Here is a 14,398-nt window from a genome sequence, read left to right as displayed (position 1 = left end):
CCATTCACAGCAGGAGAATTGATACCTCCATCTCACTCTCCCTTTTGAAAAGATCAGTTCACCAGGCAGCTGGACTCAAAGCTCTTTTCCAGGACAGCTGCTCAGACGGAGTGACACACTCCTGATCCTGGCAGTGACTAATTCAGCCTGAAATAGCCTGTGCTCTGGGTCTTAGTTGGTCCTTCTGTTTATTATGGTTGGAGAGAAATTAAATAACTCGTTTGGAGCTGCTCTGGTAAGCTGTGGTTTTGTGGTGCTGGCCCTACCTGGCTGCTGGAGTTTTGGGAAGGTACATTCCCTGCCGGATGTGATGCACCACAGCACGGTGGCATCCACGGGCAGGCCCTTGGTCACCAGGTGAGACAAGGAGATGAGACGGAGAAAGCAAAGGTGCAAGCTCCCTCCCAAGAAACAGCCGAGTGCTCAGTTGCTCTTGTTTCTGCTGATTTTCGTTTGCAGAATAACCTCCAGCTCACCACGTGATGGTTATCCCACAAAGGAAAAACCACCCCAAGGCTCACTGCTGGAAATAGCACGTCGTGTCTGCAAGGCTGCGATGTCACCCGAGGTGACAGCAGGCTACAGGGGGAAGCAGCACTCCAAACCAGCTGAGCACCAGGGAGGGGGACATGGCTCTTCCATGGGGGCTGCCCTGAGCAGACCAGTAGCTGCGACAAACCCTTCCTACCCTGGATCAATTACAGCTACACAAAGGTATTTTTAATTGGGCTGGAGGTGCCAGAGAGCAGTGACAGCCTCTTGTCAGCAATGCTTTTCTAATCCTCTCCTTCTCAACCACTGACAAACACTGAACTTGGGTCTAGTGAAGCAAATTCCAGCCCTTCCTTTGTGTGACACTCTGACACGGAGCTGACACCCAGGCTGGCCTTTCCCTGCTCCTCATTGTCCGGCACCCATCACAGGAGCTAAGCAAAGAGCTTTCAGTCCAGCTGCCACAGCACACAACGGATGGGATGACACCATGCAAGTCAGAAGGCAAGAAACCTGAGTGCACTAACGGGCAGCGGCTGGTGCTGCAGTAAAAGGCTGAGGTTGGCAGTGGAGGCTGCAAGCGGGTCGGCTCTTACCTGACCACCTGCAAAAATGACAGGGGTGGAGGCGGGCTTTGGGCGGTAGGGAATGGTGGCACCTTTTGGTGGGGACTAGGAAAAGGGATAAGGAGAAGGGAGAGAAAACATTAGAACAGCTTTCCTGAAACGGTGGCAAAAAGTGTTAGAAAGCACCTAAGGGAGCATGGCCCCCGGGGCCGCCACAGCAACACCCGCACCAGGCAACACGGCATTTCTGGACAGGAGCACACGGGGGAGAGAGGGGTTTCATGGGCAACAAGGACAACCTGGGGCACGGGAGATCCATCCCCTGCCAAGGCATGGGCCCCTAAACGGCCTCCTGGACCTCCGCTGCCTCCCTCAGCTTCGCTCTGGTCTGCAGAAAATACATTGCCTGCTCCAGGCTCCAGGCAGCCTCCTCAGAACGCTCCGAGGAGAGCCTCAAGCAGCAAGATGGGGAGGTACAGCCCATCTGAGGGACCCGGCACCATGCTCAAGCTCTTTGGCTGTCCTCATCTTCCTCACCGCCAGAACAGGGTCACCTTCAGGCCTTGGTGTGGCCCACTGCCATCCGAGCTGGGCTGTGGGTGCTCCCACATGGCGGGAGGCTGGAATTAGATGGCCTTTAAGGGCCCTTCCAACCCACACCGTTCTGTGATTCCATGATTCTGTAGTCTTGCTGCTCTCTGTCCTGGGGTAGGTCTGAGCAGGGCTGCAGTGGCCGAGGCGCTGGTGTGATGCACAGGGGCTGCTCACCCAGGCTCTCCCTCCTGGTTTTCTCCTGAACATATCATCCTGAACGTATTACAGGCGAGGTTTAACGTATTAACACGGACGTTTCTAGGGATCAGGAGAGATTTCAGCTCTCCTCCTGCTTCTACCCAAAATTAAACAACTCAGTGACTGCTATAAAAGGACAGGCAATAGAAATCATACTATCTCATGGACAGTTCTTTTTTCCCTGTACATTCTTTGGATGTCTACTTGCAGGCAAGCAGCATTATCTAAATCCTCCTGCTAAGCACCTGTCTGTGGGAAAGCTGATCAAAGAACATCTTCAGCATCCCAAAACTACTTGTTCTTTTATTGCATTACAAATCTTGGAGTGGACAAGCCAGGATTATCTGTTTAAGACTGAAAGGTGATACAGAACATCTCTGTGAGCCACTAAGTAAGGGCACTTTCCAGATTTCAGACTCCAAGAAGACTCGTGGGTTTTTCTCTTTCCCATGGCTGAGCTATAGAGAGGAACAGCACGTCTTGCTTTGTGAGAAAGACTTTTTAACACACAAGGCAAGCATCACCTCAGGCTCAGCTCTGCTGCAGTCTGCGACCTGGAGTCATCGGGTGCCTAAAACTCCTTTGGCAGCAGTGCAGCTGCCTGAGCATCACAGCCAGCAGGGATGGGTAATGTGGCTCCTGGCTATTCCTCCTGAGATATTTTCCTGAGATTTCTCCTGCTGCTGCCAAGCTGAAGATGTTTCCATTTGGCTTTGCTTCACCTTCACCAAGCCTTGCCATCCCCTCTGAAGCTTTTCCAGTGGGAAACATGCTCCTTCCTCCTGTGAAAGGGCTGTGCAGCTAGGCAGAGGGGCCTTACATCAGTCCCTGCTTTGTCTGTCCCTAACATGCACCAGGAGTGGAATGTGTCACCATCCTGTGTCTCAGGGGCTTTCCCCCTGGAGCTTCTCCCATCTGAGGTGGCAGGTGCAGATGTGGAGCATGTGGCTGAGGTCATCTCCAGCAACAGCAGCATCTCTCCATGGCAGACAACTTCCAGCTCTGCTTTTATCCCAGAAAATGGCACCCTGGACATATATCCATGTGCCCTACAGTCCCTGCTCTCCACCGGCCTTCCTCACTACCATTCCTACTGTGCCTCACTGGAACACAGCCTCGTGCTTCCAATTCCAGCTTCCCCAGTGCAGGAGATACTCTGGCCTCCTCCTCCTCCTGACTGTGGTCCTTGTGAGCCAGAGACCAGGTGCCTGGAGCAGTGGCTGCAGCCCCCATCTCCTTCTCATGGCACCCTGGGTGCTGCTAGGACACCAGGCCAGGCTGTCCCAGCTTGCTGGTACCCCTCTGCCCTGAAGCCACCCTCTGCTCTGACACAAACCACCTCCTTCAGGGCACCCAACTGGACAGGCTTTCAGTGTGGGACTCTAGAAACTACGGACAATGGTGGGGAAAAGACATGGGGTGTGTTTCCAGCAGAGCACCAGGAAATGAGAGTGGTCCGACAACGCACGGTGAAGGGGACGAGAGAGACGCTCCACAGCTCCCAGCACTCTGGTGGGGCCAGCTGGGATTTTTTTCCATATGTACATTACCCCCTTTGTTACAGACTGTACCTCCAGCATCACCACACAGATCTGTTTGACACACTGAATAATTGCGTCGGGTGTCCCCGAGATTGTCACCGCCCGCTCCGTGGAGTTGGGCAGCATGTCCCCCGCCACTTGGACCTGAGCACCTGTGGACTGGAGACAGAAAGAGAGAGGAAGGAGAAATCCCACAGCTGAACACCTTCACCCGAAGCCAGCTCCAGCTCTGACGTCGTGTGTCTCCCGAGGGCCCGGCACGCGGCATCCCAAGGGATGCTGCTCCCACAGCAGCCAGACTGCCCTGGGAAGCAACGTGATGCATGGCATGGTGCAGCACGGGGATCCCCTTTTCCAAGGAAGCCCCTGGCCACGGCTCAGCTCTGAGGAGCTACACTGAGATGCAATAATGAAACGGAATCTGCCTTACCTCTCGGATTTCCTTGATCTTGGAGCCCCCCTTGCCGATGAGGGAGCCACACTGACTTGCCGGCACCACCAGCCGCAGCGTCACCGGAGGTTTGCTGGTAGCAGTGCTGTTGCTCATGGAGTTGGTTATGTCCTTGGGAAGGAAAAGGGCAGCACATCAGCCCTGGGTTCCCCACCAGAGCCACCCCCAGTTCCCAGGTGCCACATCCACAAACGTTGTGGTCAGGTGACTAAAGCATTCCCTCTTGAACGCTTCCAGGGATGGTGACCACCACTACCCTGGACAGCCCGTTCCAAGGCCTGACCAACTTTCCAGTGAGGAAATTTTCCCTAAAATCCAACTCAAACTTGAGGTCATTTCCTCTGGTCCTGTCACTTGTTAGCTAGGAGAAGAGACCAACCCCTAAATGGCTACACTCTCCTTCCAAGCAGTTGTAGAGAGTGAGAAGGTGCCAATGAGCCTCCTTTTCTCCAGGCTGAGTCCCCCAGCTCCCTCAGCTGCTCCCCATCAGACTTGTGCTCCAGATCCACCCTAGTTAGAGATGTGTCAAAGGTTCTGTGCTGAGGCCATGTCCCACTTAGGCAAATCCAACCAGGCACTGCTGTCCCCAGCCAAGGGCTGGCTCACATTTCTCACCTCCTCAAATTTGTAGGCGATCATGGCAAAAGCCTTGAAGATGGCATCGGTGGGGCCAGTGATGGTCACAATCCGCTCAGGGCAGTTCCCCTCCGAGATGTTGATCCTTGCCCCGCTCTGGAAAGAGGAGTCTTGGAATAGCCACAGCCAAGCAATCAGGTCAGGTTCTCTCTCAGCCTGATACCTGTGCCAGCCTCACAGCATTCCATCTAACCTTCCAAAATCCCACCCCTCCTCTGCAGTGATTTCAGCCCTGCCTTATCTCAATCCTCAGAAAGGATTTCCAATGTTTTACTGCAAAGCAAACCCATGAGATCAAGGCAAGACCAGCTCATGGGATCATTGGCTGCAAAGAGTTTTGCTCACTGCCCTGACAGCTCCCTGGGAGCTGCAGGCACAAAGACCCTGGACAAACTCAAAGCATCTTCAAAGAGTGCTGGAGACAGCTGGCTTGCTTGTCCTGACCCTGGGAATTACTGCACATATCACGCAGGGCAATGTGCAGCTCTGGCCACTCTGCACTCCCTTCCTCCTACAAATCTTCCACAGAGCAGGCTGCTCACCTCCTCACGCATCTTCTTCACGGTCTCTCCTTTCTGAAACAAGAGGGAAAATCAAGGTATTATGAAAATTCAAGACTCCTACCTTTAAAACAATCCTACCGAAAATGCATCTCCTTAATAAATGGCAATGTACAGCCAGAAGCATGGGAGCTGTGATGCTTGAAGAGCTGAGCATGTACATCATCAAATACATATATATATATATATATACATATATATATATATATATATACAAATTCACAACTGTGAATCTTCATAGAGCTGGACGTCTTGATGGAGAAATAAGGCCCAAGCCTACAGGGAAAACGTGTTCATGCTGCAAATCTTTGCCACCATAAACCTTTCTTTTAAAACCACCCAAAAAAACCTAATCCTGTATAGCCAGGACTTTCCAAACCACTGGGGAAACACCAGAGCACCTCAGGAAGCTTTTCTGTACAAGGTAAATGGAGTCCTCCGGCCGCAGAGACAGGGGCTATAGAATTACTTAAAACAGAATTTAAAAGTATCTGTGCGACATTTTTAGTATCTCTTAAAGAAGTTATTTAATGAAAACACCAGAGCAACGTGGCTGTAAACCCCCAGCAGCCATCACCTAGTGAAGCAGCTGGGAACAGTTTGGTGCTTGGTGGGGTTTTTAGGGGAATGGTCTTTGACCCCTCTGTGGGTGTCTCCTAATTTCTGGCTCACAAATGCAGCAACTAGCTCAGGCACCCCACACTTCTCAGGACATCACAGGGAAGAGGTGACTACAGCATCTACCATGCAACAGGTGCAGGAATGGCATGAAAGGCATCCTTACCTTCCCAATGATGCTTCCAACTTCCTACACAGAGAAAAAGCCAAAAACAGAGGAACCGACATTAGAAAACGTGATGAGAATCCAGCCCAACCCCACAATGAAGTAAAGACCTGCTGGACACTGTCCCAAGCAGTGGGACAGGGTTGAGGGGCAGGAATGAGAGAGAGCAGGAGCACCATGCCACCCTCCCCACCGGCAGCCAGCTATTCCCGGGGCTGGCACAGCTGGGCAGAGCAGTGTGTGGGGCTGGGCAGGTGGGAGAGGGACCTGTGAGGACCCCCGCAGGGTGGGAGCTCCTTACCTTGCCATGCATCAGCAGCCGGATGGTGAGGGTGACGTTGAGGCCGCCTTCGGAGACCTTGGACTCCATTTCCTACCAGGGGACGGGAGACGCGCGTTAGCTGGGAGAGCAGCCCCGGCACAGGCAGCGCCTTGGCTGGATCACCTGGGGACACAGTGGGGAAGGTGTGCTCTCAGAACAGGCTCCTCAGGGTGGGATGGACCCCACAGAGCAGCCAAAAAACAACTCTGGACCAGGGCAGATCAGCAGCCTGGCCAAGGGCCAGTAGCTGCAGTGGGGCTTTAAAAGACCCACAGCACCTTTCTAGCAAACCAAAGTTCAACCATTTCTAGCATAAAGAAAGCCACAAGGCACTTTTTCAGTGGCCAGGAATTGTCTGTCTGACCCCAGGAGCACTGAATGGGAAGGACAGAATTGGCATCCTGGTTGCCACACATCCTGACCTGAGAGCTCCCCAGCTGGGCAGACTGTGGACCACACCACTTCCAGCCATTCATGTCACACACATCTAATGAAACCATGCTGTTTTCCTTTTCCATTCTCTCTCTTTCCTCCTCTGCCCTCTAGAGGTGCCATTGATATTTTGAAGGCAAGGAGGGGGAAAGAAATAAAAAACACAGAATGGTAACAAATGCTTAATTTTCCATTCCTGATGCACCTCTGCAAGAGAACGTGGCATATAAAATGTCCCTGCCCATTGCACGGGGAGAGCACTCCCATCTCAGAGGGAGGTGCCAGCATCCTTCTACGTGCAATGCTGAAAGATACAGAGCAATTCCCCCCAATGATATTTAATCCCTCAGTCCGTATCAGATGGGAGATGTTTCATCCTGCTCACAAGCATCTGGCATTTCCCTTTGCTCAGACAGGGACTTAAGTGAGCAAAAAAAGCAGCAGATAAACAAGTTCTCAAGTAGTGCTTTAATGCAAGTCGGGATGGATAAACAGCAGCAACGCACAGACCGTGGCTGGGAGATGGCTTTGATGCAAAACCTCTTCCCAGAGGTTATAATGAAATCCAAAATGGATAAACCCATGTGGTTTGCAGGGGGATAGAATTCCCTAAAGCTAAAGGACACTGACTCACCGGGAATCAGGCTGCTTATGACCTATGTACAAACGAGGGGCTTGAGGTTGCTGCTGCATGCTACAAATGGGAAAAAAAAGGATGGAATCCTCACAAGAAGGATAAGAAATTAAATGTGCTCAACACCAAAACAGGTTCACTGGCACAGGTTCCTCAGAGAGTTTGTGGACTCCCCATCCCAGACAGTGCCCAAGGCCAGGCTGGACTGGACTTGGAACAACCTGGGGTAGTGGAAGGTGTCCCTACCCATGGCAGCGGGTGAAATGAGATAAGCTTTGAAGTCCCTTCCAATGCAAACCACAGTTTATTCTCTGGTTCTATGACAAGCCAAAAGGTGCTTCTAAGGATGGGGAGAAAGAGAATATTTCTGTGGAAAAAGGTGACCACGTTGGAGACTCAAGTAACAGGAATGAGCTGAGAGACTGTAACAGAACAGGCAAGATCAGGAATTTTCAAGACTGAGCCCACTGGAAGGTGAACAATGAAGGAAAAGAGTAATTAGCTGTGTTGGTTAACCCCAGGCTGACTCCTGTGCACTGACTCCTGGGGAGGCAGTGCCAGAAAGGGTAAATAAGCTGATAGGTGGAGATCAGCATTTCCAGTGCTCACAATGTGCCAGGAGACAAACTCCTGCACTGGAGACGTCACAGAATCATGGAATGGTTTGAGTTGGAAGGAAACTTAAGATATCCCTTTCCACCTCTGCCATGGGCAGGGACACCTTCCACTGTCCCAGGCTGCTCCAAGCCCCAGTGTCCAACCTGGCCTTGGGCACTTCCAGGGATCCAGGGGCACGACAGCTTCTCTGGGCACCCTGTGCCAGGGCCTGTCCACCCTCACAGGGAAAAATTTCTTCCTAAAGTCTCATTTAATCCTCCTCTCTTTCAGTCTAAAGCCATTCCCCCATGTCCTGTGGCAGAGAGGGTGTTCGCCATCCCCAGCTCCACATCCCTCACAGGAGGAACCCTGCATCAGGCTGTTATGTAAATGCTTCCAATTGATTGAAAAAGTGGGTCATGTGTTAGCCAAATGCTCCTGGCTTTAAGATTTATCAGCATTATTAAATTAAACACGCTTCATGCTCCAGTGCTCGGGAAAGCTACATTGGCCTTTTCTTAATCATACTAGTGAAAGGTACGTGTTTTATAGGGGGCTCATGAGCTCAATGGAAGGCATGGCAACAATAGACCCAAAGCATTTACTATGGGCACAGGCCTACCCCAGCAGCCCTCATTCTTCATGGACAAAGGGCTGGGAAAAAAAAAAATATCCCCCAAAATGCCACTTTGAGCATTTCAGAGCATTCCCTGCCTGGAGAGAGACCCATCTCAACCCCTTCCTTTTCACCATCACGTTCTGCCTTGTTCACCACGGCTTTGAAATGGCTCCTTTGTCCACCCACTTGAAAGCCCCGAGGACACCATTACATCCAGCACAATGGACAGAGTAGACAGAGAGCCCAGCTCCAGCCCAGTGTGAACCAGGTGCAGCCCCACAGAGGTCAAAGACACGGAGAGACACAAGTGTCAAGCTTGGCCCCCAAAGGGAAAGCTGCACAGCTAGCCAAGCCAAGCTCTTCCAAGCATCACACCTGGGCAACCACAGGTGGAGGACCAGAGCATCCTCTTTCCACGCAAGGGGAGCAGCTGAAAGCTTTTGCAGCAAGGGGAAATCTGCCCCAAAGCTGGACAAGGATGATCCCATTCCACAATAAATAGTGCTGTTAACGGCAGCTGCCTTTACAAGAGTGCCTGGAGGAGACATCAGCAGTTCTCAGAGCAATCTGGCTCTTCCTTGGTTCAAATATATTGAATTCTGGGAAATTTTCTTAATCTATCAGGAAACCATGCATTATGTCTGAAAAAGCAACTCAGGAATCAGTCATCAAGAAATAGGAAGGAAAATGAAAGCCCAGAATAGCAGGAAGACTCCTCTTCCCCACATGCAAATGTACGCACTCCCATTTTTCTCTTTTCCCATTTTTTAGAGGTTGGATCAATTGCCTCAGCCAGCGCTCTTGTGTTTATGCTTGTTGATACCTCACAAATACCAACACATCCCTAAAATTCAAGTGACTCCCCTCCAATTAGGGGAAATCTGAACACTGTGTATTGAATTAATTTAGTAACACAATCATCTCCCATACAGGAGGAGGCACATGAAGGAGAACAAGAGGAGGAAATGGAGCTCTGGGCTGGATGCTGCTCTCCAGCCTAACTTCCATACAGGAGCTGGAAAAGCAGATGCTGGGATCGAGGGAATCATGCCTCTGATATCCTACTAGGGATGCTATCCCTGATGGCAGGAGGCTCAGCTGAGCTTGAGCAGAGCCCAAATCCCTGCAGAGGCTGAGGGACATTGCTGGCTCTGTGCTTGCTGAAGCCAGCCTTTGTTCTCTCCTCTTCCTCTTCCTCCTGCTATGCATTCCTAGGGCTCACTGGGAGTGCACGAGCCCCATATGAGCAAGCCTTTGCTTCCTAGAGTTATTTTTGGGGGATATAGCAACATTTTGTTCGAGCTGTTGAAAAACAAACAGAGAAAACAACTTTGTGCAAAGATGCCCCAGTGGCATAACTCACCCCCTCCCTGAAAGGTTTGGGTGGAAATTTCACAGGCACCATCAAGCAAATGCAAAGGAGAAAGTCTCCATCACCCCCCTACCCATCACAGGGCCTCCAGAAAATTCCACTTTCTTGCAGGCATAGCACAGAATCACAAAATGGTTTCGGTTGGAAAGGACCTCAATGCTCATCTCCTTCCACCCCCCGAGCATGGGCAGGGACACCTTCCACTGCCCCAGGCTGCTCCAAGCCCCAGTGTCAAACCTGGCCTTGGACACTTCCAGGGATCCAGGGGCAGCCACAGCTTCTCCTGGTCAGTGCAGGCTTATAAAATCCAACAGCTCAGAGCCCTGATGACCAAGAGCCCTTGATGACCTGTGCAGGTAAAGATCAGGGTGGGCAGGACCCTGGTCTGTGCAATCCCTGCTGTGCCACCTTCCCAAAGGACCACCCCCAAACCCCCGCCCTGGAGCATCTTGGTTGCTCAGTGGTAATGCCACCCTGGAAAACATCCACCACACTTCCCAGGCTCTCAGGTGTCCCAGGAGCCCCACCAGCACAGGTGTCAAAGACAGCCACAAACCCTCCAGCATGCTGTGACATCCCATAGCCAGGATTTCCAATGGGGGAGGCATAATTTCGTGTTAGGAATTAACATCTGGGATAGAATGTCCACCACTCAAGACAGCATTTTCCCCTGCGAGGGAGGAAATGTTTAAACAGCTCTGACCTCTCCATATCATCTTCATAAAACTCAGACCAGGGTTTTCTGACCCTTGGAAAACGATGGATGTGTTAAATGCAGGAAAAGCCAGAGAAGCCAGGAAAGAGGATGTTTTCCAGACATTTTAGGCTTTCTAGCCCATTTTGTTGAGGAGGGCTGCCTGTCCACCTGCGTAAGCAGGAGCTTTCTCCCCACTCATCTCCTGCTGACTTGATCCTGCCATTAAGGCCTAATCTGGCGATTTCCACTGTGGTGTTTTAGTAGCTGGGAAGCTCAGCAATGCAGCCAGCTCGGGATTATGACAACGGCGCAGTCTGGTCAGGTCAAGATGGGGGTGAAGGAGGAAAAAAACAGGCAGAAACCCAAAGCCAAGCATTGCCTTAAACCACATGGAAATGCATCAGCCACTGGCGAGCTTTGGCTGTCAGGAGATGAAGCTGTGGGAGGGCAGTAGCACCATCGACATGAGTGACAAATGCTATTTGGGAACAAAGCTGCAGTTCCAGCTGCTGCTATTTTCCACAGCTGTAGTAATTCTGGTTGACCTTTCCTCCTCTCTACTCTCCAGCTTCAGTGGAAATATTTTAGATATCTCTAACCAAAAAAGATGCCCTGTGCCTTCCTAGAACGTCAGTCAGCAGGATATTCCTGCCTCTCCCCTGCCTATGATCATTCCAAGCAGTACAGGAGACAAATGTCCTGCTCTGGCCCTCACGGCAGGCATCTCTGGAGGCTCCTTTCTCAGTCACCTGCTCCCATTTCCCTGCTCCCCTCCATCTGAGATCACAGCCTCACAGAATCATTTAGGTTGGAAAAGACATTTATGATCACCCAGTCCAACTGTTTCCCCAGCACTGTCATAGTCCACCATAAAACTCTGTCCCCAAGTGCCACATCCACGTGCCTTTTTAACTGTTCCAGGAATTGAGAGTCCACCATTGCCCTGGACAGCCTGTGCCAGTGCCTGGCCACCCTTTCCATGAAGAAATTTTCCCTAATATCCAATCTAAATCTCATGTGGCACATCCTGAGGCCATTTCCTCTTGTTCTGAGCGTCTGCGCTGATACGATGACGCAGAGCTCCAGCACAGTCACTCTGCAGTGGGCTCAGCCACATCCCAGCCAAGCACCTGCCTTCCCTTCCAGGAATTCCCAGGTGATTTTCTGGATTTCTCCTTTATCTGGTGAACCCTACTTATGGGCTCAGGCATTAGCCTCCACCAAAGCAAGCTCAGTCCAAGAGAACGACTCGTTTTGTTGAGACAGCAGTGCCATTATCACAATCTTCTGTGTGAAGATCAGTGGATTAAACTGCAGTTTTTCCCTGCCAATCTCCCCAGGATGTTGATCTGGAATATAATTTCCCCCGCCCCGGTCCCAACAGGACAGCAGGATGAGAGTACCTATCTCTGTGCCCTGATACATTTGTGGGAGACAAGACCTTGAGGTTTGTGTTAATTCCAGGAAATTCAGGTACCTGAGAGATGTATCTGCAGAGATCTACAGAATGCAGAATTCCCATTCACTCACATGAGCTGCTGCAGCGTTGCAAGCAGAGGTCAGACACAGACGAGTGAGGGAAATGCAATGTAGTAGCAGCAGGATATTGGATGTCCTTAGGAAAGCCAGAAAACCTTGTTTGGGCTGGTTTCAGGGCTTTTTGATTGTGGGACCCTGAGCAAAACCAGTGGCTTGAACCTGTTTAATCACCACCCCAACAAGGTTATTTAGAATTATCAAGAGTTATTAGAAGAATAATGGGTCCTCATTTAATTAGTTTAATTAAAGCTGATTTTGGAAGGTTGAGGTGAGCAGGGTGGGGATGGAACATCGTGCTATAATTCAGCCACTTCCAAATCACTCTGTTAGTTACTTTTGGAACAACTTGCCAATGAAAACAGTATTTTCAGTGAAAGTCACACTGCGTAAGTGCATCAGAAACTTTCCTCTATGAGGTGCTGAAAGCCAATGCTCTTTGCAGCTGGGTCCCCCATGACTCAGTGACCAGAAGCACCATCAGATGACTGTGAGCCTTTGGCAAGATCCTGAGCGCCAAGGAAATAACATTTCCTAGGATAAGGAACACCAACTTTTTCTCCTTTGGTCTGCCAGCAGATTAAAGGATAGATAATAATAATCCATTATGTTTTTCTCCTGAAATACCAGCTGTCCCTCCACTCCCAAGCCATTATTTTGGAGAGGCTGGGAGCATCCATTGGAACTGCTGATGGTCCAGTGAGGAGCAAGCATTGGCTGAGTCTTGGCTGGTGCCAGGCGCCCCAGTGGGCTGAGGAAGGCAGAGCCAGCAGCCCTGCACTGCCCCCCCAGCCTGGACCCTGCCACGGGGCTCGGCACTGCAGACTGGGGCGGGTTCTGCTGCAGAAGCAGAGCCGGGGGAAAGAATCCCAAAGCTCCAACGTCATCGCCTGGCACTGCAGAGACCAGGAATGCGATTGCTTCAGTGCCACGCTCGGCGCCCGCATCCCTGACGGCGCCAGGGAGATTCGGGAAGCACCACAAGCAGTGCTGCAGCAGGCGGCCAGACCCAGCCCGCCGGAGAGCGGAGGAGCTGCGGGCTGTGAAGGGAGCTGGAGTGGCTGAAAACATTGGAAAATGGCTAGGAAATGCTCCAAAACCCCCCCAAACATTGATGAGGGACACTCCTGTTAAAATGTCAGGTGACAACCCAGGTAGGAGAAGCTCTTGGCGAGCAGAGCGAGAAGCCAAAATGAGCTTGGCAATGTGAAGAAAATAAGACAGAATTTTGCAAGGCAAAATACTGAACTTAACTGTGTGCAATTATGTGCACAGGAACAGAGGAATTGCTCCCCGTCCACCTGAAAGTGGCTGCGAGTGACAAGCTGACTTGCAGGATCAGCAGAAGGAAACCAGGAATGGTGAAGTGGCTCTTCAAAGGAGATCCAGGCAGGAGAGAGCAACCCCAGACCCCTGGGGCCAGCAAACACAGCCCCACGGGGAACGGCTGGGGGAATCAAGGCTCTGCAGCACAGAGGGGCAGAGTGACACAGGGCCTTGAGCAAGGGGCTAAAGCCGCACTGAAGAAGGTCCAGGAAAAGAGCTTCTCCACAGCCATGCCATGCTGCCAGATATCCTTCTTTAAATCTTCTAAACATTCACGAATTGGCAAAAAAAGCTCATCTCTATTAAACAACCACACTTACAACCTTTACACCAAGCCAAATGCACCCAGTTCAGGGTTTTTTCCTCCCAGCCAAAGGCCAAGGAATGGAAGCCAGGAGGTGCACCTTGCAACGGGAGATGCCTCCACAGATACCCCAGGGATACTCTACCAGGGCAGTACATCAGCCCCAAAGGACCCATATCTTGCCCCAAAGGAGCCAGTGCAGTTGGAAACACACCCCAAGAGATGAGAGAGTCAAATATCAGCCCCCTAAGTGCAGATTTTAGATGCCATTTTTCTGGGGAACATGATGCTCATGGCCACAGACTCATGCTGGACGCTTGCAAGGAAGGAGAGACCACAGTGAGGTGTGTGGACCTCCAGAGACAAGCAGTTTGCTCTCCAGCATTCTGGAAATGAGAGGCACAGCACTGCAAAAAGCTCCAGGCACATTCCCAACATCCTTGCAGCTGGGGGCACAGCTGAGAGGACAACCCCTGCATGGACCTGGGAAAGCAGAAAGCGCACACCTTCCAGGGCTTCCTCGAAACAGATGAGGATGCAACCAGGAGTATCTCTCCACAGTGCTCAGCAGCAGTCATCCCATGACGCCCCTCATTCCCCTCCTCCTCCAGAGCCTGCTCGCTGCCCTGGCTTTAATCCCACAGGCAGCATCATCCCCGTAATTTCCTCCATTTTCAATCTACTTCCCTCCATTTTCAATCCACTGATCTGGGGGCAGTCCACAAATCCCTTCATCC

At 51.3% G+C, this 14,398-nt stretch overlaps 1 protein-coding gene across 35 annotated transcripts in view; it reads right to left on the bottom strand.

Moving 5' to 3' along the window:
- Positions 1-14,398, bottom strand: part of PCBP3 (poly(rC) binding protein 3) — a 54,389-nt gene that overhangs the window by 21,139 nt on the left and 18,852 nt on the right. For 19 of the 35 annotated variants that reach the window (XR_015804742.1, XM_088167596.1, XM_088167603.1 and 16 more), the window contains 7 exons: positions 6,124-6,195; positions 5,823-5,846; positions 5,021-5,053; positions 4,458-4,574; positions 3,822-3,953; positions 3,422-3,550; positions 1,020-1,163 (listed from right to left, as the gene is read on the bottom strand). Coding sequence is in view for 34 of the 35 variants with exons in the window: in XM_088167596.1 (XP_088023722.1) it covers positions 1,020-1,163; positions 3,422-3,550; positions 3,822-3,953; positions 4,458-4,574; positions 5,021-5,053; positions 5,823-5,846; positions 6,124-6,195 (651 nt within the window). In the remaining variant the exon portion in view is untranslated. Of the gene's footprint in view, positions 1-1,019; positions 1,164-3,421; positions 3,551-3,821; positions 3,954-4,457; positions 4,575-5,020; positions 5,054-5,822; positions 5,847-6,123; positions 6,268-14,398 lie in introns of all 35 variants that reach the window. The other 16 variants (XM_088167598.1, XM_088167589.1, XM_088167599.1 and 13 more) reach the window with 4 other exon arrangements.

This window comes from Sturnus vulgaris, chromosome 7, assembly GCF_052056855.1.
Source record: "Sturnus vulgaris isolate bStuVul1 chromosome 7, bStuVul1.hap1, whole genome shotgun sequence".
NCBI classification, from domain to species: Eukaryota; Metazoa; Chordata; class Aves; order Passeriformes; family Sturnidae; genus Sturnus; species Sturnus vulgaris.
Note: the sequence above shows the minus strand (reverse complement) of the source record. Positions and strands in the feature narration are given on the sequence as shown.